Source organism: Austrofundulus limnaeus, unplaced genomic scaffold (assembly GCF_001266775.1).
Source record: "Austrofundulus limnaeus strain Quisiro unplaced genomic scaffold, Austrofundulus_limnaeus-1.0 Scaffold27, whole genome shotgun sequence".
Classification (NCBI taxonomy): domain Eukaryota; kingdom Metazoa; phylum Chordata; class Actinopteri; order Cyprinodontiformes; family Rivulidae; genus Austrofundulus; species Austrofundulus limnaeus.
Genome location: NW_013952429.1, coordinates 2,576,806 through 2,599,935, shown reverse-complemented (window position 1 = coordinate 2,599,935; position 23,130 = coordinate 2,576,806). Strand labels below are relative to the sequence as shown.

General features: G+C 37.8%; 2 protein-coding genes across 6 annotated transcripts in view; one reads left to right on the top strand and one right to left on the bottom strand.

Moving 5' to 3' along the window:
- Positions 1 to 5,203, top strand: part of ntn1a (netrin 1a) — a 60,233-nt gene extending 55,030 nt beyond the window's left edge. For all 5 annotated transcript variants that reach the window (XM_014004980.1, XM_014004983.1, XM_014004979.1 and 2 more), the window contains one exon: positions 1,626 to 5,203. In XM_014004980.1, the coding sequence (XP_013860434.1) occupies positions 1,626 to 1,954 (329 nt within the window). In that variant the 3' untranslated portion in view covers positions 1,955 to 5,203. The remainder of the gene's footprint in view (positions 1 to 1,625) is intronic.
- A 159-nt stretch (positions 5,204 to 5,362) lies between these two features.
- Positions 5,363 to 23,130, bottom strand: part of stx8 (syntaxin 8) — a 30,067-nt gene continuing 12,299 nt past the window's right edge. Inside the window, exons 7-8 of the mRNA XM_014004984.1 lie at positions 11,358 to 11,459; positions 5,363 to 6,003 (exon numbers count right to left, since the gene is read on the bottom strand). Of these exons, the coding sequence (XP_013860438.1) occupies positions 5,939 to 6,003; positions 11,358 to 11,459 (167 nt within the window). The 3' untranslated portion in view covers positions 5,363 to 5,938. The remainder of the gene's footprint in view (positions 6,004 to 11,357; positions 11,460 to 23,130) is intronic.

Below are 23,130 nucleotides of genomic sequence, written 5' to 3'. Positions count from 1 at the left end.
CACACACACACACACACACACCCCGCCCGATTGAAGTCACGCTGCAGAGCTGCTCAAGCAGAGCGGGGCGTCCTGCAGCATACTTCAGGAGCTTGACAGATAGGCCTGGGCTTTGTTCTACGGGGATTTGGGGGAGTTAGGGGTCAGCTTATTGACACCTCCGAGCCTAACTCGCGGTTGGTGTCGTGAGAAAAGCCTCGTCTCCAGATCAGCTCCACTCCCGGCTCTGTACAGCCGGCTGCTGTAGAAAACATTGAAATGTCACAAATAAGATTTTATCAAAAGAATATTGCAAAACAAATGCTAAACACTGGCAGCAACTATTTGATAGCACAAGTTTGTTCGTTAGAAAGATTCGTTAGGAAGAATCCGTCACTCRGCACCGGACTGAGTGCCCTCATGTCTGCACAAAACACACAAACGTGTTCAGGAGAGCTTTCCAGGCTGATTTGATGTGTGTTGGTTGTCTGTGAAGTGGAGTGGATCTGCTGGCCCTGATGACTGCAAAAAACATCAGAAGACAAATGGAAGGCCCTCTGCTGTGTAAAGATGTACACTATTTGTGTTTCGTCATATTAAAAATACAATTGTTATTCAAACACTTGAGGAGCTGTAATTTTGTTAAATCATAACTTTTACTTTTATTTCATTATGTTCAAAACATAAAAATTATACTTATACTTCACTTTCAAATTTAACCCCTCGTTACACACTGCAAATTTAGATATACTGTAACTGGAACTCTCATCATGAAAATGGTTGTTTATGCATTAAAAAAGTAAGTGTTGAATTTACTTAAAGGTCCTGTGACATGTCTATCCTTCACATAAAAAAGTCAAAGAAAACATCTTCATTCTTAAAATTGACATAATACACATGAATTTACACATTTTGTCTCACAACTGGCCTATTTTCTTTTGGATTTGGCTCAGCCAAAGTGAAACAGGAAGTGACATCAGAGRGGAACTCTAATAAAATAAACTCTCTGGTCTTGGTTTATTAAAACAACATTATTTAAACTTTAACTCTTCTTCATCTCTCCTTGATAGAAACTCAAAATAATCTAAAGAAACATCAGATACTTCTTCATAGTCTCTGTTGTCAGCTATTGTAACAACACTCTGTTTACATGCAGACATTCCCCTTTGACATCACTTCCTGTTTCYTCACATGCAAAWATCACAACAACCGTTCATCTCAGCAACGTGAAATTTGTTTTGCAATATTTTATCATTGTTCTTTTTCCAAAAAAGCATTCMTGTTAAGTAAAAATTGATGTCAGAGAGATTTTAACCAAGTTATGTCAACTGGTTCCACTAAACTCAGCTGAGTAAATTACTGTGAGCCATTTTATGACTTTTACTGTAGTACTTTATTTATCAGTGAATGCCATCTTGTGTTAAAAGGTATCTGTACTTATTTTTCCAGTACTTTATAGGCCTTTATTAGATATGATGTAGCCTACCACTGTTGCTGATCAGACACCCAAGCCAAAAATAGATAAATCAGAAATTTCTTTGTTTTAGTCTTACTGAAAGAGTAAACTTTACCCCTCAGAAATGACATGTACATTGGATGTACTAAAAATATTTGAACATTAACATATTTTTACCACCGTGTTGCAGCGGTCCAAGTCCACATCCTGAAGGCAGACAAGACGGGAGAATGGTGGAAATTCACCGTCAACATCATCTCCGTGTACAAGCAGGGCGAGAGCCGGATCCGCCGTGGGGACCAGTTCTTGTGGGTCCGCTCCAAAGACGTCGCCTGCAAGTGTCCCAAGATCAAGCCCGGGAAGAAGTACTTGTTGCTGGGGAACGACGAGGTCTCCCCCGGTCAGGGCGGCGTGGTGGCCGACAAGGGCAGCCTGGTCATCCAGTGGAGGGACACGTGGGCGCGCAGGCTCAGGAAGTTCCAGCAGCGGGAGAAGAAAGGAAAGTGCAAGAAGCCCTAGGTGGGGAGGAGAGGAGGAGGAGGGCACGCCGACGAGAGGAGGAAGAATTTGAGAGCAAACCTGAGCAGAGGATTGTTGGAGATAAAACAGAGAGACAGAGGACCGCGGAGAGAAAGGACACTGTTTATGTTGCTGCTTTTTGTCTAGAAGCATGAAGAGAAATATTTAGAATGATTTGTATTTTCTAGTGAACTTTCGTTGAAGGAGCTCACCTTGCAGATTTGGTTTTATGGTTTATTTTATTTCGAGAGTCTTCTCTCTTGTGGATTTGCCGAATTTGCACCTATTACCAGTATATTATAACTTTTTTTATTTTATTTTATTTCAGTACGAAACCTTATATTGTATGCTCTAATTTTATGGACATTCTAAGCTGGTGCAAAAATGACAAAAAAACACTTAATTACAAGATTGCCTCTGCATGGTTTTTCTCTCTTCTTTTTTTTTTTTTTTTTACTAAGAAGCTAATCTGTTTGAACGTTGTCACTTAACTGAGATCGTTGCTAGAAGAGCTGCTGTTGTTCAGCCACACAGAGGCAGACTTTTAGCCATCAGTGAGTTGTTCTAACCTGTGTTTGGAAACATTTGCAGTTTCCATCGTTCTACATATCCATCAGTCAGGGYTYTCTCATATTTAGCTGGTGTTGGTGGCAGAAGACAAAAATATATAACGTTTGAGCACATCTTTAAGACCCCTTTCACACTGGATGACAGTGACACTGTCCACAACCTACATGGCCCATGTCAGTGTGAAAGCAATCATGATGCTGTTACGCACTTCCTAACAGGCTTTTCTTGCTATTTTTTTGTCCTCAAGACACTCTCCTTGGTCCTCACCATGCTCCATACGACCGCCCCGGTGCAACTCTCTCTTTGTGCTATAAAATTCTGACACACCACCACTGGTTTCATGGTTGTTTGATGCCATGACGCCAGAGGTCTAAGTCCAGCTGTAGATTCTCCACAACTATAGAATAAACCACCACTGCTGCTGCCATAGACATGTATTAAACTAGACACAGGAACATAAACAGGAAGTTAAAGCCAAAACCAGGCTGGCTGCAGCATAAATCTTAAGTCGATAAAAGCAAATAGGTTTATTCTTGACTAAAAAAATACACCACATAGTATATATTCATTTCCAGGTGCCGACTTGTGTTCATTCACATGTTTCTTACCGTTCTGCTATATTCTTTATTTTAATATATTTAGTAATGATTAGTTATTTGCTTTTAAAAAGCATAATAACTGTGTGTTTGAGTAGGATGGACCCAAGAGCTCAAATAGTGTCTCTGAAATGACAACATGGCAGCTCCAGTAGGAGACTCTTCCAGATTAAAACTCCGACACTCTGTCTCCACATCCTGACTACAGAACCATCATGAAACTGCCACGCTCTGCTGCGTGGAAGGAGGAGCCCACCGAGTTCTTAATACACACCTCAAGACCTCCCCAAGAACCTCCAAAGAACATCCATGTTCTGGTTAATCTTTCATGTCGTAGCTGGGGGGTTATTATCCAGTGTGAAGGGGGTCTAAACACCCTCTCTCTCCAGCAATAACAGGTGGTGGTTCAGTGTTTGCATAGAAGTGCACATGAATGCTCGTCAGTTCAATTCTGTATGTTTGCTGCTTAAAATACTTTGGGGTGCATTTCAAATCACTGTTTTTTTTTCGGTATTTATTCATGTGTTTTGTTTATTCTGTCTTTCCTTCAGAAAGAAACAAAAAATATATATATTTGACCAATTAACATGTGGTCAATGTTTAGAAAACTTAAGTTGGATAAGTTCAGATGACCTTTATACAATGACATTTGGGCTCCGACTGCAAAACATGACAACTCAGACGTTATACTTCTGCTGCAATTCTTGTTTTTTTTTTTATCACAAAAGCTTGTATATATCCCTTACAGTTCTTGTGAGAAATGAATGCAACTTTTAACTTGTGTAAGTGAAAGTACTGCACTGCTTCAGCACAACGTGCAACAAACAGGARAAGTGCAAAGATCTGTTGAATTAAMTATAAAATTGTTGACACCAGCTTTTAGCAGAATGTCATTTAAAGAGGTATTATCGAAAGTTTCTAATAAAATCTACCAAATAAGAGYTTTTGGTTAACTAAATTACAGTTTAGTTTACAGATAAATACCTTCAGAGTCCACACAGAATGCATGAATTCACTGCTACTGTCATCTTAGTTCTCCTTTTTAACATTTCAACAGAGGGAAATGTGGCCACATCACAACCCAGTTCTGTAAAAAAGACCAAAGCTGGATCAGATTTATTAAGACTTTAAATTATTTCAGCCATTTTAAAGTGTGGTCTTTGGAAATGGTATATTTATGATCTTACCTGTTGTAGATAGCTCTTATTTCTGACTGGACTGATGAGCAAACTGACCTGTATATCACCAACCTTTATCCCATGTTAATAACTAATGTAGAATTAACAGTGATGTAAAAATCTTTGCAGTAACATTTAGATAAGATGTAACAAATCTAGAGTTGGAGCTGATTAAAGATGGTAACAACCCACAGACTAACTAGTTTACCAATCTGGTTGGAATTAAAGTCTGTTTCTCCAAACAAAAGTAATCCAAAGAGCTATCTACAGCAGGTAAGATATTGTTTAGAAGACAAAACATCCCTTCAAATTGTCCAAATCACTTCTCTCTCWCWCACACACACAGATGAGTTATAGATAATAAATAATAATCTGCTGAAGCTGAATTATTTTTACATTTAAGGTTTGATCATCCCGACATGATGGCAACAAACCATCCATGAACTGTTYCTGCCCTTCATTGTTCTACCTGTAACACAGGGTCAAAGGTCAATATTTTGTATTTTCTTCTCACTGACCTGTAACCACAGCTCTGTCGTCCCTGCACACCTTGTGTTGTCAGTTTTCCACCTGCTCCAGATGAAACCCCATCAACCTATGTCAAAGCATTGCTTTGTGTTCATACTATGAATTGTAAATGCCGTCACCATTGCAAAGACTTTTAGCAATGTTATTTTACAATACTTACTAATATATTATGGTTATATATGAATATATTTAATGACACGGGACATTGTGGATTTTATTGTCTTTCCAAGGTTATTTTTTTTATTTGTTTGGTTTTTTACTTGTTTGTGGTTGTTTAGATCATTGACATTAAAGAAGGAAATAACTACTGAACACACCAGCTTGGTAGAACTAAATCCAGATTTTCAATTGAAATAAACTCTTCGTAAATTGACAAATTGTTTGCCTCTGTTGATTCATGTTGTCTTTATGCAGCAAGGAAAAAAGGATGATGAGGACTGAATACTGTAAAGTTGAAAATATGTGCATCAAAACATGGCCAACGTTTCTCTCGAAGGTAAATATCGTGTCACAAATCACTGAGACGCAGACAGAGATCCGGAGGCCATCAACTGCAAATGTGCTTTATTAGAAACTATAAGCTGATTAACGAGGAAAGGAAAGAGTGGTGTTCGTTACACAGAGATGTTTGTTTTGGCTACAAGCTGCTCTATAAACATTACAGAATCAGAACATTTCAGCCTCTGCAGTGATGACTGGTTAATAAAAACGTTGCAGAGTTACTGTACCCGATGTAAGGAAAGCTGCTGACTGTGGGAGGTCCCTCTGTTGGGACAACACGAGTCAGGCTAACAAATTTCATTCTTTACAACAGTCTTATACTTTCACAGCTTAATGATTAGTCAGTTTCATGAGTTTGACACTGAATTACAATTATAAAGAAATATTTATACCCTCACAATATTTACAAAAGAGAAAATAACACTTCAACCAACCGGTGACTTTGTGTCGATCTGAGCTGCAAAAATCCAAATCTTCATCTTACATTTCCTTGGTCGGACAAACCTGATGCTGGGTTCAGATAAGTGCCTGTGTCCACGTGTGTGAATTGTAGAAGTTTGTTTTTAATGTTTTGTGCATCACACGTCCACGGTTGGTGTGGTCTCCATTAGCTACACGGGCCACGCCGTGATCACAACGATGGCTATAAGAAGCAGCACGATCACCACCATCATCCCTGAGGAGGAAAAAAAGAAAAAAAAAACATGTTTAGCAGTCCCAAAGCCTCAGCGCCACAGACTCCTCTTTGTGATGGACACATGTTTCTGATTCTGCTCYGAGAGGAGAATCATTGTTTTTTACTGATATTATGGCAGCAGAGAAAAATGTGCAAAAGCTCACTCACACTTCATCAAAGCACTTCACCCTCAGGACCTGAAAATATTACAGCTTTTATTACAGCCACCACCCTGAACAAAAAAACAAAAAAGTTCCACGCTCAGCGACAGGTAGAGTTTCTGTTTCCTCTTAGTGAAGCAGGATTTTAATGAGTTTAATCRGAATAAATGAAAATAAGCTTTGAAACTTAAATTAACTGATGTAACTTTTCAACAAAACTATTTATGAAGCTGTGTTAACAAATAAACTTTTATTGTTTCACATTAAAGTTGTTTAAGTGGTATTTTGTCCAATATTTTCTGAACTCTGAAGCAGAGCTGTTGTGTTGATTAAAAAAAAATAGTATCACCATTGTTTCTTTTAAAAGTCATGAACCGATTTATGATGCTTCCTTAGTACAAAMTGCATTTTTGTGGCACATCTACGTATTTTACACTTAGCACAAAATGTAAGGAAGCTAGTGTTTAGTATATTATATAATATATAAATCTTAAAGCGGGCACATGATTGGCAGCACCTGAGGGGACCAGAAGCTCCAAACAAGTGCAGCAAAATTGGCAGAGATTTGGCAATTTTTTCATGTGAGCAACGAACATACTCTGCTCTACTGCTCATCCCACAAATTCATGTTCCTTACAAATATGGCACCATTTTAAAGGAAATTAACAGGCTTTCCAACGACATAGATTTATTGTCAAGAAGCATCATTACAAAATAAATAAATAAATAAAATTCAAAAAAATCATCTACCAAACACAACGGTTGGTATTTCACTCAGCCTTTCTATATTTAGATTTACATTTCTGTCATTCTTTTACTTTTTTCCTGCCACCTTCTCCTCTGTGATCTCTGATGTTTTCCTACAGGTGAAGATTTAAACCAGGACCAATAAACACGCTCAGCTCAAGAGCTCAGATGTCTTGTATTGATTTACTCTTTTTAGTTGTTTTTTTTACAAAAAATCAAAAATATTGAGGGTTTTTTTCAATTTCTCTCCATGCAGTTATTTACATAAAGGCTGTTCAGTGGTATTTTCTTTTATACAGGACGGTATTTATAATTGGTTCCCACAGAAAGTGAGGTGTTCTCATCAGACGAGACAGCACCTCTGCCCTTAATGACTCACACATGTGAGCGTAATGTAAATGTCAAAGCAGAAACACACGCTCAGATACGTGTGATGACTCTTTAAAAGCCTCCAGCTTAAAGCAAATACACATAAAAAATGTGCAGCAATTATCTTTGTTTGGGTGTAAAAAAATATATGTAAGCAGAATCCAATCCTTACTGGATTCAGACAGAAGAATTTCACTGATCCTGATCCAGTGTCTGACAGGAACTCCTGACACACCAAAGCAACAGCAGCATTTTAAACCCATGCATAAATTACTGAGGAGCAACGCTCTCACACTCTTCAGCTCCACATAATGGTAAGTCATAAAGCCAGAGCTGACACCCACTCTGACCCTCCTCTTTTTGTCCTCGGACCCTCACGCTCTGCCTAAACAAGCTACCCCTGACCCTCAGAGGACCCTCCAGAGGCTAATGACAATTCTGGCACTTGCTTCCCAGATAGATTGGAGCTCCRCTGTGACAGCGATGCTGAGGGAGGTGGCTGGTGTCCGCTGACAGACTGACCACCCAGGAGCTTTGGAAGCTCAGGCTCATCCCATTTTAGCAATTTTCAGACCCATCAGTAAGAAAAACCAGAGAGGAGGAACGATAATGGTGAGAACTAAGACCAGACAGAGACGACCCTTAAACCTCCTTCACTGCTCCCCCCCCTTCAAAGTTCAAAGACCTTTTGGACCACAGAAAACAATGATGATGTCTATGGGAAGAGGAGAAATTTTATGTTAACAAGATTAACAGGATGTCTTTTCGCATAATAAAGTACTTTTGGAACTTTTTTTTGCTCTTTAATGAGTTTTGTTTAAAAAAAATCATACAAAGTTGTTCCCTTGCCATGAGAAGACACATTAGTTCACACATCTCTTGTATTGTGTCTACATAAAATAAAACAAATGAAACACTCCACACCCAGTATGAGGGTTTGATGAAAAATACTGACAATCCTAAGGTGAAAACCTGAAATAGCTTTCAGCTTTTAACACAAGTCTGGCATGTCCACTACAATGCAGCAGCGCCTAGCAGTAATGTTAGGTATGTTCTCTGCTGTCAAAGCCAGAGGATCCCATTTTTACAAGGACGCGACTGAGTCATAACACCAAACACCAGCGCTGGATGAGCGGCGCTTTCAAAAATAAATAAAAGCCTTAAAGCTGAGGAATTATAAACACGCTGCCATGGCACGGGGGAAGGCCCTCCAAACGATTTGTGGCATGCCGTATTTTCAGTTCTTTCTCTGCTTCACAAAAAAACGAGTGTCAAACAACTGAGGTGGTGAACGGAGGGATGACAGAGATGAATGAAAGAAAGAAARAGAGCGTAGAGGTGAGAGTGAAGAAGATCAGAGGGGAATTTTCCATCCGTTGAAACAGTTTGATCCTCAGAGACACTGAGCTGCATGCACAAGTATTTACTTTGTAATCGCAAGCGAAATAATTTGTGCACAATGCCAATATACTGGTGGATACTTGTTCAGTTTCAAACACATCATATAAATTCCTCAACCTGAAACAAAAAAAGACAAATGGACAAAGGATTGGAAATAAGAAACAAACAAAAGAACAAAAAAAATCCAACAACATTTTCACAACATATTCCAACACAATATAAGCTCTGGGATCATCAAACAAACTTCTGCTCTGGTGCCATGGGGACACAAGCAACAGAATGAAGCATTCTGGAGCCTGACCTTCCTTTTTGTGTCCWGTTTTATTCTGACTGCCTATTAGCTGACGTACAACAGTGCAGCCTGTTCCATGGTAACAGAGACGGGCATTTCACAGGGCAAAATGAACGTGGCCTATTCAGGGGGTTGGTAGCTTTCAGGACAGTAGTTTTTTTTAAGATAGTGCATCTTAGGGATGCCATAATAACAGAAAAATCATTTTGATAAGTTCCAAGCACATAGTAGCATCATGATTGACTTCACTTGGAAAGTTTTTCAAATCTGTCACAATCCAGCCTCATTCTAGCTGGATGTGTAAGTTGTGGAGCGCATAGCGGGGTCTTTATCCTTTGTGAAGAGGGTCTTACTGTTGTTCAACCTCAAATTGATAAACTGAAGTAACACAAAATGATAATAGTGACCCTGACTTGGTGCAACGTGTGATGGGACCATCATTTTTTTTTACCCCATAGTGGGTTTTTTTATACTGTGAAAAGATGTCCTATTGAGTACAGTTAGGTTTTAACAATAAAAGACAATAACAGCACAGTGATACAAAAGGTACTGGGATATAGTGTCCCATAAGAATGTACTGTGATGTTTTTGGGAAATATAACCAAAGTAGTACGGGGTGAGGACAAATATCTTGCTAAGATCCTATTAACCGCAGCAAGGAAAGCCATAACAAGACTTTGGCTCAAACTGACAGCCCCGGACCAACTACAATGGACTAACTTATGTTAGATGGAAAGACTAACCTACACTGTAAGGAAAATCTGATTACAATAAAAAACATGGAGAAAGTGGATTTGTTTTTGGAGCTCAGAGGAATAATAACTAATTTTGAAACAGTCAATACACTCACTGGCCACTTTATTAGGTACACCACGCTAGTAACGGGTTGGACCCCCTTTTGCCTTCAGAACTGCCTCAATTCTTCGTGGCATAGATTCAACAAGGTGCTGGAAGCATTCCTCAGAGATTTTGGTCCATATTGACATGATGGCATCACACAGTTGCCGCAGATTTGTCGGCTGCACATCCATGATGCAAATCTCCCGTTCCACCACATCCCAAAGATGCTCTATTGGATTGAGATCTGGTGACTGTGGAGGCCATTTGAGTACAGTGAACTCATTGTCATGTTCAAGAAACCAGTCTGAGATGATTCCAGCTTTATGACATGGCGCATTATCCTGCTGAAAGTAGCCATCAGATGTTGGGTACATTGTGGTCATAAAGGGATGGACATGGTCAGCAACAATACTCAGGTAGGCTGTGGCGTTGCAACAATGCTCAATTGGTACCAAGGGGCCCAAAGAGTGCCAAGAAAAGATTCCCCACACCATGACATCACCACCACCAGCCTGAACCGTTGATACAAGGCAGGATGGATCCATGCTTTCATGTTGTTGACGCCAAATTCTGACCCTACCATCTGAATGTCGCAGCAGAAATCGAGACTCATCAGACCAGGCAACGTTTTTCCAATCTTCTCTTGTCCAATTTCGATGAGCTTGTGCAAATTGTAGCCTCAGTTTCCTGTTCTTAGCTGAAAGGAGTGGCACCCGGTGTGGTCTTCTGCTGCTGAAGCCCATCTGCCTCAAAGTTCGACCTACTGTGCGTTCAGAGATGCTCTTCTGTCTACCTTGGTTGTAACGGGTGGTTATTTGAGTCCCTGTTGCCTTTCTATCAGCTCGAACCAGTCTGCCCATTCTCCTCTGACCTCTGGCATCAAAAAGGCATTTCCGCCCACAGGACTGCCGCTCACTGGATGTTTTTTCTTTTTCGGACCATTCTCTGTAAACCCTAGAGATGGTTGTGCGTGAAAATCCCAGTAGATCAGCAGTTTCTGAAATACTCAGACCAGCCCTTCTGGCACCAACAACCATGCCACGTTCAAAGGCACTCAAATCACCTTTCTTCCCCATACTGATGCTCGGTTTGAACTGCAGGAGATTGTCTTGACCATGTCTACATGCCTAAATGCACTGAGTTGCCGCCATGTGATTGGCTGATTAGAAATTAAGTGTTAACGAGCAGTTGGACAGGTGTACCTAATAAAGTGGCCGGTGAGTGTATTAGGGTATTATAAGGAATGTTTTAAGTAAACATCTGATGTTCTTCTGTTCCAATTATTGAGTGTGACTTCCTCCCTCTCCTCCGTTGACTTTCTTTGTTTGTAAATGTTTTATTTGGTTCGAAAAACTGCAACACAAATAAAAGTATTGAAAAAAAAAGACAACAGCTGTGCCAAAAAGTCTTATGTCTCCCTGCAGCCAGAGTTTAGAATCTGGACATGTAAACCCACAGCTCTCCGGTCGTAAACCTGTTTGTTGTTGCAACCTAGGCTCGTTGTTTCAATGTAAACAGGTAAATGCAAAACAAGAAAGGCTCACCACAAGAGGCCGACTTGGTCTCCACCAGCTTCACCCTTCGTGTCTCATTCCGAATCCTACCATCCGTGTTGTCAACAAGATGTGCAAGGTCGTCGATGATTTCTGAAACCAAGACAGAGAAGGAAACAAAAGAGTTAAATTACTGTTCTGCTCACTGACTGGTGTTTCTAAGTAATTAAAGTTTTTATCTCTCACACCCAACATCTCCTTCCTACGTTTAAACTTTCACATTGTTTCAGCATGCATCTAAAACCTGTCGTAARTTTAATCAGGTTTCGTAAAACATGTCTGGGCTTTAAAAAAAGATAGTGTGATATGTATAATGTATTTGGTGCTTTCTGACTTGAAGAGCAGACAGATGGAAGTCAAAATAATTTGGATCATTTCCAAGAGTTAACCACTATGTTAACATGGGGGCGAGAATCACTGCTAAATTCTGTGGATTTTTTTTATAGTTATGTATTAAAAATATGACAAAATTTAGGGATAATACCAGCCAATTATGACTGACTTACAAAATGGCTGAAACAAGCACAAACCTAACAACAATTTCAACAAGGCTGTGAAGAAATATTTATCATCCTTCCACCAGTCTCTCTGCAGAGTCCAAATTTCACATTAACAGAAAACTATAAATAAACAGACCAAGAAACATGTGAGCAAAAACATTTAAAAACAACACGCCTCATTACTCTTGTTATAAATCAAGGAAGTTACTGCAGAGCACAGCTATGATTAAAAAAAACTGTTCATTTGTGAGTCTGGATCTGTAGAATGAAGGCCTGTTTTTTATCTTTGCTTCAACAGTGATGACGGGTGTTGTCCAGTAGCTCTCTTAAATAAAAAGACTGAATAATAAAGGCGGCAGTAACACAAAAACTCAGATTTGTATCGACCTCAGTTTACTTAAGTAGCTGAATACTGGATCAGTACATTTAACAAATACAATACAAAAGACAAATTTAAGTTCAAGTCAAGTTAAAACAAATGTTTTTTCTTAAGACTTGAAACACTTTTTTACCACTATCAAACAAAAAAAGATGGTTTAATCAGCATTTTAAGGTTTTGTTTTTCTTTAAACATTGAGCTAAATGACTAAATTCCCACAAGTCTTCTGAAGGCTGCCTGAAGTATTTGTCTTTTAAATCAGTTTGTGAAAAAAAAATTTGTCTAACTATGAGTTGACAGGAAAGATTATGCTTTGACTGACATTATGTAATTAAGATACACAAATTGGAGGAAAGACAGGCAAGCGTGTCCGTTTGGGGAGGGGGAGTCGGACCGTGAAAGGATTCAGAATTAAAAGGAAAAAACGTATGTACGGTGCCCCCGGAGACTCCCACATCATCATCTAAGCATCAGGCAACAATTTAGAGTGAAGAAACTCTTCTTTTACTGTCAGGGAAAGGGTGTAGACACTGAGCCATTTTTGCTGCATGCCACTCCAACGAGTCATAAAGGATGTTGTTAGTCAGCCGCCGCCAAGTTTCCTGATTCAGATTTGGCCCGACTCTAAAATTTCAATTCAGTGTCTGACCATGCCAAAATGCTCTATAGCTATGACACAGCCTCTAACTACAGCTGCATTGAAACACTTTATTAATTTATCAGAATGGCTGGCCTAGAGGTACTGCCTTTAGGTTTAGACTATAATTAAGTTATGTGTCTAACAACATAATACTCAATTTCCTTTTCTACCTTTTTCTTCCACATATAGAAGCTTGTTGTGCTCAGATTTAATTTGATGGTTTATGGTTAGGCTTTTTTTGTATTATAAAAAATGCTGTCAATTCTTGCTCCAGAGGCTCTTTTTGATATGTGTGCAGGTTGTGCATTGGAGTGTGCACTTGTATCTTTATCTGCCCTGCATAGTCCCTTGGATCTATTTAGTTTGGGGTTTCGCCTGCCTCTTGTTGGCCCTGTGAGTTGGTTGTCTTAGCTTTGACATTTCTTTTACTCCTTTGGTTTTCTTTGCATTTTTTGTGCAGTTAACGCATTGGAGTGTGAGGTTTTTATTTTCTTGGCTTGGATTGTGGCATAATTGTGTTGGGGGTTTTTGTGGTCGCCATGTTGTTTTGGTTATGGTTGCCATCATTATTAGGAAWAATATGATTACTTCAATCATGTCACTTTTGTTGCTGTTACTTTTTTTTCCCCACCCCTGTTTTACAGTTGTTAATAAATGTTGCAATGTGATGCTTTAAAAAAATAAGCAATGTGAAAACAATTACTAAATAACAGTTCATCAAGATGAACGAGAACTTGAAAGAATTTGAATGTGAGCTGGATCAAAAGTAAAATAAGAAAAAAAAGTTAGTCTCCTCAGAACAACAGTGGACACTGACTGAATGTAAATTAACAAACTAATGAGCTTTTTCTTTTCCTAAGAAAAATCTCAATTTTTATTTTCCCTAATTATGTCTACAGCATGTGCAATGTAAGAGTTTTAATAAGCTCTGTTTGGACCAAGGGACTTGTTACTGAAGACATTGCTGTGTCCTTTTCCCAGCAAACAAAAACAACTGAATATTTTGAGGGGGATTTTAATTTGTCACAAGAAGATGGTTATCTGGCAGCCAAACATAGAGCTATCAACATACAAAAAGTATAGACTGCCAACCAAATCTATAGTCTTTACTGGGATTTGACTAACCAAGAGGGTTTTGTGTAATTTTCAGTTAAAACTTCCTCCCTTCTGAACACGGTCTATCATTTATGGCCATAGGATGAAGAAGTATGATACTAATTTTGCTATAGTGTTATGCTCTCAATAAAAGGGGGTCATCTAATAAAACTGATCAATTAACAAACAAAATTTAGACTGCTTGAGTTATTCACCCCTATAATTTATCAGATCTCAAAATTTGAGGGATGAATCTGTTCATTTCAGGGAAGTTTCATCAAAACATAGTTTAAATCAAAGTGACCAATTAGCCTTTTTAGGATTTTATACATACGAAATTTAAAAACTAAGTCAATAAATGATAAATCAACACAAAAAAAGTTAAGAGTTCTAAATTAAACATTAGGTGAATACTATGAATTTCTGGATTTGATTTAAACATTTATATTCACTTATTAATTTAACATAACATATTAAAACAATAAGCAATTGTTAATGATATGAAGGATCAAGTTTACCTAAAACATAAGATCAGGATTTAAGATTTAAGTTTAGGTGTTACACACACAAAAATCTGGACAGTTTAGGTTATTTTTGATAAATATTTTTACTTTGAAATTTAAGTAAGAAGAATGTTAATTTCACAGTCAGATTGTTAGATTAGTTTAAGAAAGTATCAGATTAGGAAAGAATATTTGTTTATAAGCTGGTCTCATCAGGTGCCTCATGGGCCAACGGTGCAAATGCCATGTTCTTCGCACATGTTGCGATRTATGAAAATGTTTTATTGCTGCTATCATGCAATAAAATGGTGGCTTAATCAGCATAAATTAAGAATTTGTTTTTCTTTTAAAAATGGGCAATGTGACTAAATTCCCAAGTGTTCTTTGAGGGCTGCCTGAAGTATTTGTCTTTTCAATCAGTTTCTGGAAAAAGATTAAAAAAAAAACATGTCTAACTCTGAGCTGACAGGGAAAATTATGCTTTGATTGACATTGCGTAATTAAGTTGCACAAATTCAAGAAAAGACAGTGAACTGTATCCACTTGGTGGGAGTCAGGACGTAAAAACATTCAGACTGAAAGGAAAAAAAATGGAAGTGAGACGCGAGCCTGATGTGATATCGCAATACATCACAGAAACACAAGCTAGACACACAAAAGTGAAATAGGGTATACCACAAGAATTATTTCTTAATGCCATTCTGGGCAAACAAAGACTAGAACAACAGGTTCCCATCTTATTCTGCTTTTACATACAGGGTGCTACTTAGCCACAGACACAAAAACAACAATGCATGTAAAACTTGGCCATTTTGTGAGGCAGAGCTCTTGTGCAATAAGAGACAGATGTTGCTCTTGCATGATGTCAGCACATGCTGCTGTGTCTATGTGTAATCACAACAACATTTCATCAAGGTTCCAGCATTTTACAGGTACCAAATAAACTTCCTGTTGCTATAGTGAATAAACACTCTGAGGACTAACTAGTTAACAAATCTGTTTATGGTCAGCGCCATCAGTAACCATGGCCAGATATTAGGACTGGCTGCTCTTTGTACAAAATAAAATATTGGTAGCAGATAGTAATGAATATTTATGTTATTACTGCATTTTAATTACATACCCTGCTCATTTAAAGTGGATTTTAGGCTGGACAAAAAAATGCTTGTGGTTTTTGAATGTATATCTGAAATTTGTTAGGTATATGTCAGGTCTACCACCCTTGAACCACCTTCAAAATAAGAGGTTTCTTGATAGCAACGTGTCTAACCTTAATTACAATCACAGGCGCCTTCAAAGATTTTTTTTCAGCCACGTTAAAGGGAAGGTTCAGGCCACTGTGGGGTTTGGTATTGTGTGTTTCACACCAGAGCAGTAAAAGTGGTCTAAGGAGTTCAAAAACAAGATTATACATACCCTTGTTAAATTTAAATGCTACAAGACAATCTACAAGCAGCTTCATGTTGCTCTGACCACGGCCGCTATTATCAAAAATGGTCTATCAATAACTATTACTATTACTAACTATCAATAACTATTCAAGCCCAACTCCATGGTCAAGGCACGAGGTTTTCTAATCATACCGCCCATCACATTCTGAATCATAATGAACTTCATGGAAGACAACTCGAGGGGGGCGCTCACTGTTAGCAGACTRTAATTCACCAAAATGCATGTTGACAAGCCGTAAAGTCACTGGGAGAGGTTTCTGGAACTGATGAGAGAAAACTGGAGCCTTTTGGCCAATCACATAAGTTGTGTTTTTTGATTGTGGAATGGTACCAACAAATGTATCTGCCTCTGTATAACTTTCCCTCCAAGGACCAGACAACAGAGAGTCGTGACAGCATTCTTTCTATACCAAGAATGACTTGCCAAGTCGCATGTCCTCATGTAGAGAGTTAAAAGCAGTTCTTGGTTTTGCCGTTCACACATGACATACATTTTGTCATTTGAACCAGTCTATAAGGGTCTGCCAAGACTTTTGGTGGCCAACCATGTGTGATCCTACATTTTTCTGACTGTGTGGACTGTATGCGTTGAAAGGAAATGTGCCATGAAAACACTTGCCTTTATGATGTGGCATCAGGAAGACAAGACTAGAAACAGGAGGAAGAAGATAATGATGCATGTTCTGATTCGATACTGACTGGTTCATGTTTATATAATTCATCATTTAGTGACCAAAAGGATAAAAAAATTAAAAGAATGCATAATACATCATTAAACTCTCTTTTCTTTAGGGTAGAAACAGGCATATAGTATTATCAGAGTGATGCACAATATCAAAGTTTTATGAATAAACACATGAACATAAAAACCATGAAGAAGCCTTCAAATACAGTATAGTTGTCAAATTTAGAGAAACATGCCAGAAAAAAATACCATCTTCAATGACAACACTTGAAGGTTCATGAACCATGCTTCTTTCTTCTCCCAATGCCTAATGATCTGTACTGACTTTCTGCCCCCCATTTCTTTTATTAGAACCTTTAATGTTGAGAACCCGCCTCATTGAGCAGTTAGTGGACCATATCCAATGTCATTTAAGAACTCTTTAACTATGACACATTATATTGATCCAAAGCCAGGCAAGAAAATAAGAAAGTTCTCGGGCCAGAGTAAAAACACCAAAGTGTGGGTTAAAGAAAGTTGTTTTCCAGAGGATGAGATCATTAATTTCAAAACAAACTGTAATATCGTGTTACAAAGTCTAATTTAAGTCAAACATCCAAAACAACATGGTGAGGGGGACATCGTTACTTTAATTATAATGGTTTTTACATCACATATCAACAGTATGTTTGCCCCAGGTGTAAAAGAGGCCACAAGTACTAATCTAATACTTTGCATATGTGCATAGCAGGATAAAGGTACTAGCATAAACAGTGACAGCAGAGCATGTCACTGTTTGGTGAGCCAGGATGTACTGTATTAACTGTGTGTGTGTTTTTGTAGGCCTTTTTCCCAGAATGTTTAAAATTCAGAGAGAACATTTTCTATCAGTCATTTAACTAAAATCTAACATGGGCTCATTTTCTTGCCATTATCTGGAAGATGATTTCTCCTGAGGATATGAGCTTTATTTTGTTCTTCTATCTCTTGTTTTAATGCAGGGGAGCCTGGACACAAGTGTTACCAGTTGGCCTTAGTGTGATTGACTGTATATGGATGGAACCGCTCTGCTGCCAAATAAAACACACATCTCTGGACGTATCTGGGACTTCATCTGGCATACACAACACAAAGACACTCAGTAGGATGATATAACTCTACACATTTGTATAAATATCAGAATTACTCAAGATCTTGCAACATTAATTTCAACTACTTTTTACACTACTTTTGGCTTCTAATTGTACAAAAACTTCATAAAAACAGAACAAGAGTTTTACCAATATTTAACCTTAACCTGCATATTAAGCTCAACGCAACATTGAAATACAAACGCAAAAAAAATAATATTGTGCATTAAGATTGCATGACTATTCAACTTGATAGGTCAAGAGTGAGGGTAGAAACAATTGCTGTGTACACTGATTTTTGCTTGACTGTTGTTCATGAAGAGTACAGTCGAATGTAGGTCACTAAGTAAATCACCAGCTTTATCACAATATACTATATTGATTTGTATGGTTGATTATACAATGTTTTTCGATATCATGAAGTCTGTCATCACACAATTTTGATTAATTTCAGTTCACAAGCTTATGTTCAATACATCAATGTATTTTGGTCATATAATGATGGTATGAACTGATGTTTTCATTTTGCCTTGATGTAATTGAATCATTATCCATTTAATYGATAAAAAGATGTGGATTAATATATTGTTACACCTCAACTAAGCAGCCAAGAACCAAGAATATTCAGCTTACAGTGTAATAAAAATGTAGCAGCATCTTGACTGTCTTTACGCTGAAGGCGGATTTTGCAAACTTGCCAAGGACCGTTCTTATAAGTCATGTAGGTTGTGACAAGTGTATCAAAAAAAATCATCCAAAATGAAAGGGGGCTAACTTCGATACATAAATTTTCTAATCCCACACTTAATCTATTTACAAGAGAATTATGTAAACCTTAAGTAAAGTAATCTGACTAAGTGCACAGATTTGCAGATGATCCCAACATGTGACCTTCTAAAGTAAAGGGCCACATCTGTCCAGATCAGTCTCGCAGTTGGGCGTCTTCAGCCTTCAAGGCCCCAGTGAATCATCGCACATTTTCTTTCTGTAAAGCCAGTGGCTGACAGAGTGATGATGAATCTCTCCCTTGAGGCATCTTATGGTATGACTATGATAGAAATATTGTATTTTTAATGAAAACTTTACTTGTGCTGTCTTTGGTCAAGCTTGGTTTAAACTGTAAATACTTCAGAGAAAGAATAAATGTTTTCCAACTACAAATTTCCAATGTGCTATCTATCTATCTATCTATCTATCCATCCATCCATCCATCCATCCATCCATCCATCCATCCAACAATTGCAATAAACAAGATTAACGTTATAAATTCTACTTTTTACATTTTAAATTATAAATTTAAGAATTACCACAAACTTTTTTTATACTTCACTGTTGTGAATGTGTTTCTACACAGAACTAGCAAAACCATTACAAAAATCTAAAACTGAATCTGAAAGAAAACAAAAAGTTGACTAAACAAATTCATGGTTTTCACCTTTCCAGCATTAATCCCAACTACCTTGTGTGGAACTGGAAACTAAAACCTGATGTGTGTCCACAGAAGGTTTCACCTTCTTAACCTTACTACAAGATCCAGCATTGGATTTGATGGACACCAAAAGAAATAACCAGCTGACAAATTACTTTCTCAGCATTTTGAAAAAATTATACTTTAAGGAAAAACAAATAAATAAAAAAACTTGTATAAAAGGTCCGTTATAGCATGTAAGGTTATTGGCGTTGTACCTTCTATACAGTAAATACATCTTTYTGAAATATGGCTGTCCAGTCCAACCAAAGTTCTGTACATTTCTCTCGCACATTTGTAGGAAATAAAATATAAAGTGGATGACATGGTTTGTCATGTCTATATAACAGTAGGCTTTGATGTATATCTTACTCAACTGTGAGAGGAAAGAATACATCCTATAAGACCAAACTTTACTAATTAATAAACAGTGACCCTGGAATTAAGTTACAAGGAAATTATCTACAATCAACACAAAAGTTATCCTTTCTTCTGTTACACATAAATTATTGAAAATACTGCACTGAAGTTCTAAAACCACTGTGCAAGACCAAAACCCCCAAAGTCTGATCATTAGCAGGCTTTTAACCATCACCCCTCTCGTGGCCAGGTGCTGCTGAACAATGAGTGCGTGATGAGCATGAGGGTGCCAGCAGCAGCAATGTGAGGCTGGGACCACCCTGTCAATGGAGCGGCAGCTCCAAACCAGTCGTGGTTACACTTCATCACTACCATCACACTTCATTATCAGGGACACCAAGGGGTGGAGAGAAATATGAAAAAACTGGAAGTGTTGAAAAAAAAACTGAACAGGTTTAATTGAGTAGAATTCCAAGGGTAAAAGATCTATGAAATACTGGGTTATTTTACAGTGACCAGCTCTTATTATTTCACATTATTATCCTGTCCATTGGTACTTACAAAATCTATTAGAGGTCGAATCCAGGTATAAAAAGTCTATGGTTGATAAACTTCAATGTTACAATAATAACTTCCCCACAACAAAAGAGGAAGCCATAGCTTAGAAGGAAGAGCAGTGATGTGCCAATGAAAGGGTCGATGGTTTGAAACCAGTGCATGTTAACCTAGGCAAGATGTTTATATAGCCCCTCAGTTTTTATAATAGGTGTTTAAAAAGTGAATGTTACTTGTAATGTAAAAATTCCATTTAGATGCAGTGTATTTACATAAAGTACAACATTATATGTTCAAATAGAGGAGCTATGCTTATGTTAAAACATTTTTAATTTGTATAGTTGGTCCTTTTTGACTGAATAAAGCAGATGCTGTTAATGCAGCAACAAGCTGCTTTTGCAACAGGACTAAAATGTAATTTCTTAACAGTTTTGAATAAATAGTTCAAAAGACAAAAAAGAAAATGTTCAAGAAATATTTCACTAACTGAACAGCCGCATTCTAATTGAAATGATCTGAGTGTAATAACTCAAMATCCCCTGCAGTGTGTGGAGCTTCCCAGCAACATGTTATGGTAAGACTTTGATCTTCACGCCAGACGTGGTTTCACTCAAAATGTTCTTACACGCATTAAAACACATATGCTCTCAAGCACAGATGCTGAGAAAAACACACGTGTTTACACATTCTGGTGTATGAGCAATGCACAGAAAAATTACACCCCAAGTGGACATGCAAATAGAGGCAGGCGCGCACACTTCCTGGATGTGGCACGCGTCTGACAGGTTCTTGCGTCTCAGAGGAGAAGACAAAAATTTCAGCTCATCGTGCTGCTTACGAGGGAAGAACTAACTGCTAGAGAAGTAACATAATTTAAAAGTCTTGAAAAAATTCTCCTTTCTTATTCATTTTAGTTTTCAAAAATATTTCTTAACATGACTCTAAGCCACAAATTTCCAGGCAATCTTAAGTTTTTCCTGCTTAATTTTTGTACTTTTACTATGAAAAAATGGTTGTCTGCTAAATATCCTTACAAAAAAGAAGGTTAAAACAATGGCAAACCTAAAAAAAAAAATGCTTAACTAAAAGAGCATATGAAGCAAGTCTTGTTTCCCTTAATTTCATTCTTGTAAGCTGGACACGTTCCATTCTCATGAATCCCGTTCACACAAGTCAAATATTACATTTGACAGCACCTACATGTCTTTTGTAATTATACAGGGAGCAAAAAAGGGGAGGAGCTGATTAGTGGAGAAGAAGAAGAAAYATTTTTATAACAAATTCTAAATAATGAATAAATCCCATGTTAGGTCATATGACTCACTATATTTGTACCCACTGCTGCAAGAAAAAATGTACAAATACTTAGAATCATCTCAGGTGGAATATTTACTCAGTTTTGATGTGGACTGTAGCTGTTGTGCAAAACCTGGTTCCACCAGTGGGCTCACGTGTGACCTACATGAAAATTAAAATCCCACAGGTTAGTTTTTAATTGAGCCAAAAACTTTGAAGTTTAACAAAAAAAACATATTAAAAAACTTTTAGTAACAATTTTTGAAGGTTCCAAAAACTAAATATGTCAAATGTCCTTCTAGTACTTGAAATCTAAAAACATTTCCAACAATAAACAGATTTATTTATAATTCACATATACTGTAAAACTTTTGGGTTCACATCATACCACTCTGATATTCCCAAGTCTAAATCTCRTCTTTGCACACTCCACCCCTTTTAACACTGCTTGTATCAAATTTGTGCAAAAAGGAAACAAAGAGGAATGAAACTGATGGGACTGATTAGATAACAGATCAAACACCTTTTTCAGAAGGACATGTTGGTTCAGGCAAGCGTTTGGTGAATGTGATACAAAGCAGATGTCAACCATGCATACAATAAAATGAACAATGAAAGAATCCYTGCTTTTTTTGTGCAGCAGACCAAGGTTTTGACATTCTTTTTGAAAGATGTGCAGTTCCTGGACCTGTATCTGACACATGCAAGGGTATAGGATAAGAGATCAAATGGACAGAGCGTTAAACCAATGTTACATGAAAGGAATTTTTTGTTGCTGATTTTCAAGAGAAGTGACACAWCAGTGACACATTTTGCACAATGATTAAAGCCTTGTAACAACTTATAATGGGGACAACTGTGAAAAGGGTCTGGAAGTTAGATTACTATCATCTTAAGTCCCACTTGGTGCTTGATGCTAATAAAAACATCTCTAGTGTGGCAAGATGTTATGTCTACAACAACTTTAAAGAAAACATACTTTTAGATTAGACGAATATATTAGAAGACTGTCCAATGAAGAAAAAAACTACAAGGAAAAACAAAGTTTAACCAACACAGAGATGCTGAAACAAGACTTTTGCACAGTGAGATATGTACCCTTCTCTACATTCTCACACATAAACACATAAAAACGTCCAGCAGATGAAGGTGTAATCTCTCCCTTGTGTTTATAAATGGGAACCACGTGTTAGCCGTATGTTGAGGCAAACATAGTAAAGTAAGTCCTTTTTACAGGAATATGTGGGCTGACCAATGGTTCCCCGAGGCTCAGGAGAGTGCCAATCAGCTTTCTGCTCGACACCTCTTTGAACACAGCCTCCAAACCAGAGCGGTAAATGATTAAATAAACAGAAGTGCAGATTTGTACCTACTGTCACTTGCATAAGCCAAAGAGAACCTGCAAAGACCATGGCTGAGTCAAGTCTAAGGTATCATTTTATGGCAGAGAATCCTTTGCACAGAGCCAACAGGCCTGGCCGCTGAAACCATACAGGTTCCCAACAAGCATTACAAGCTAACACATCTGGCTAATATGCCTTTCCCAGACAATCAACCTACAACTGCTCTTTAGGGGAAAGTTACAGAGCAGTATCAACATTACTTTACTCTTAAATGTATACAAATTACTACACAACATGCTGTAGGCAAATCTTCAAAAAATGCTGTACTGCCTAATTGCATAAACAATGTGCTGTAAAATTAAAACAGCTTTGTTTTAAGC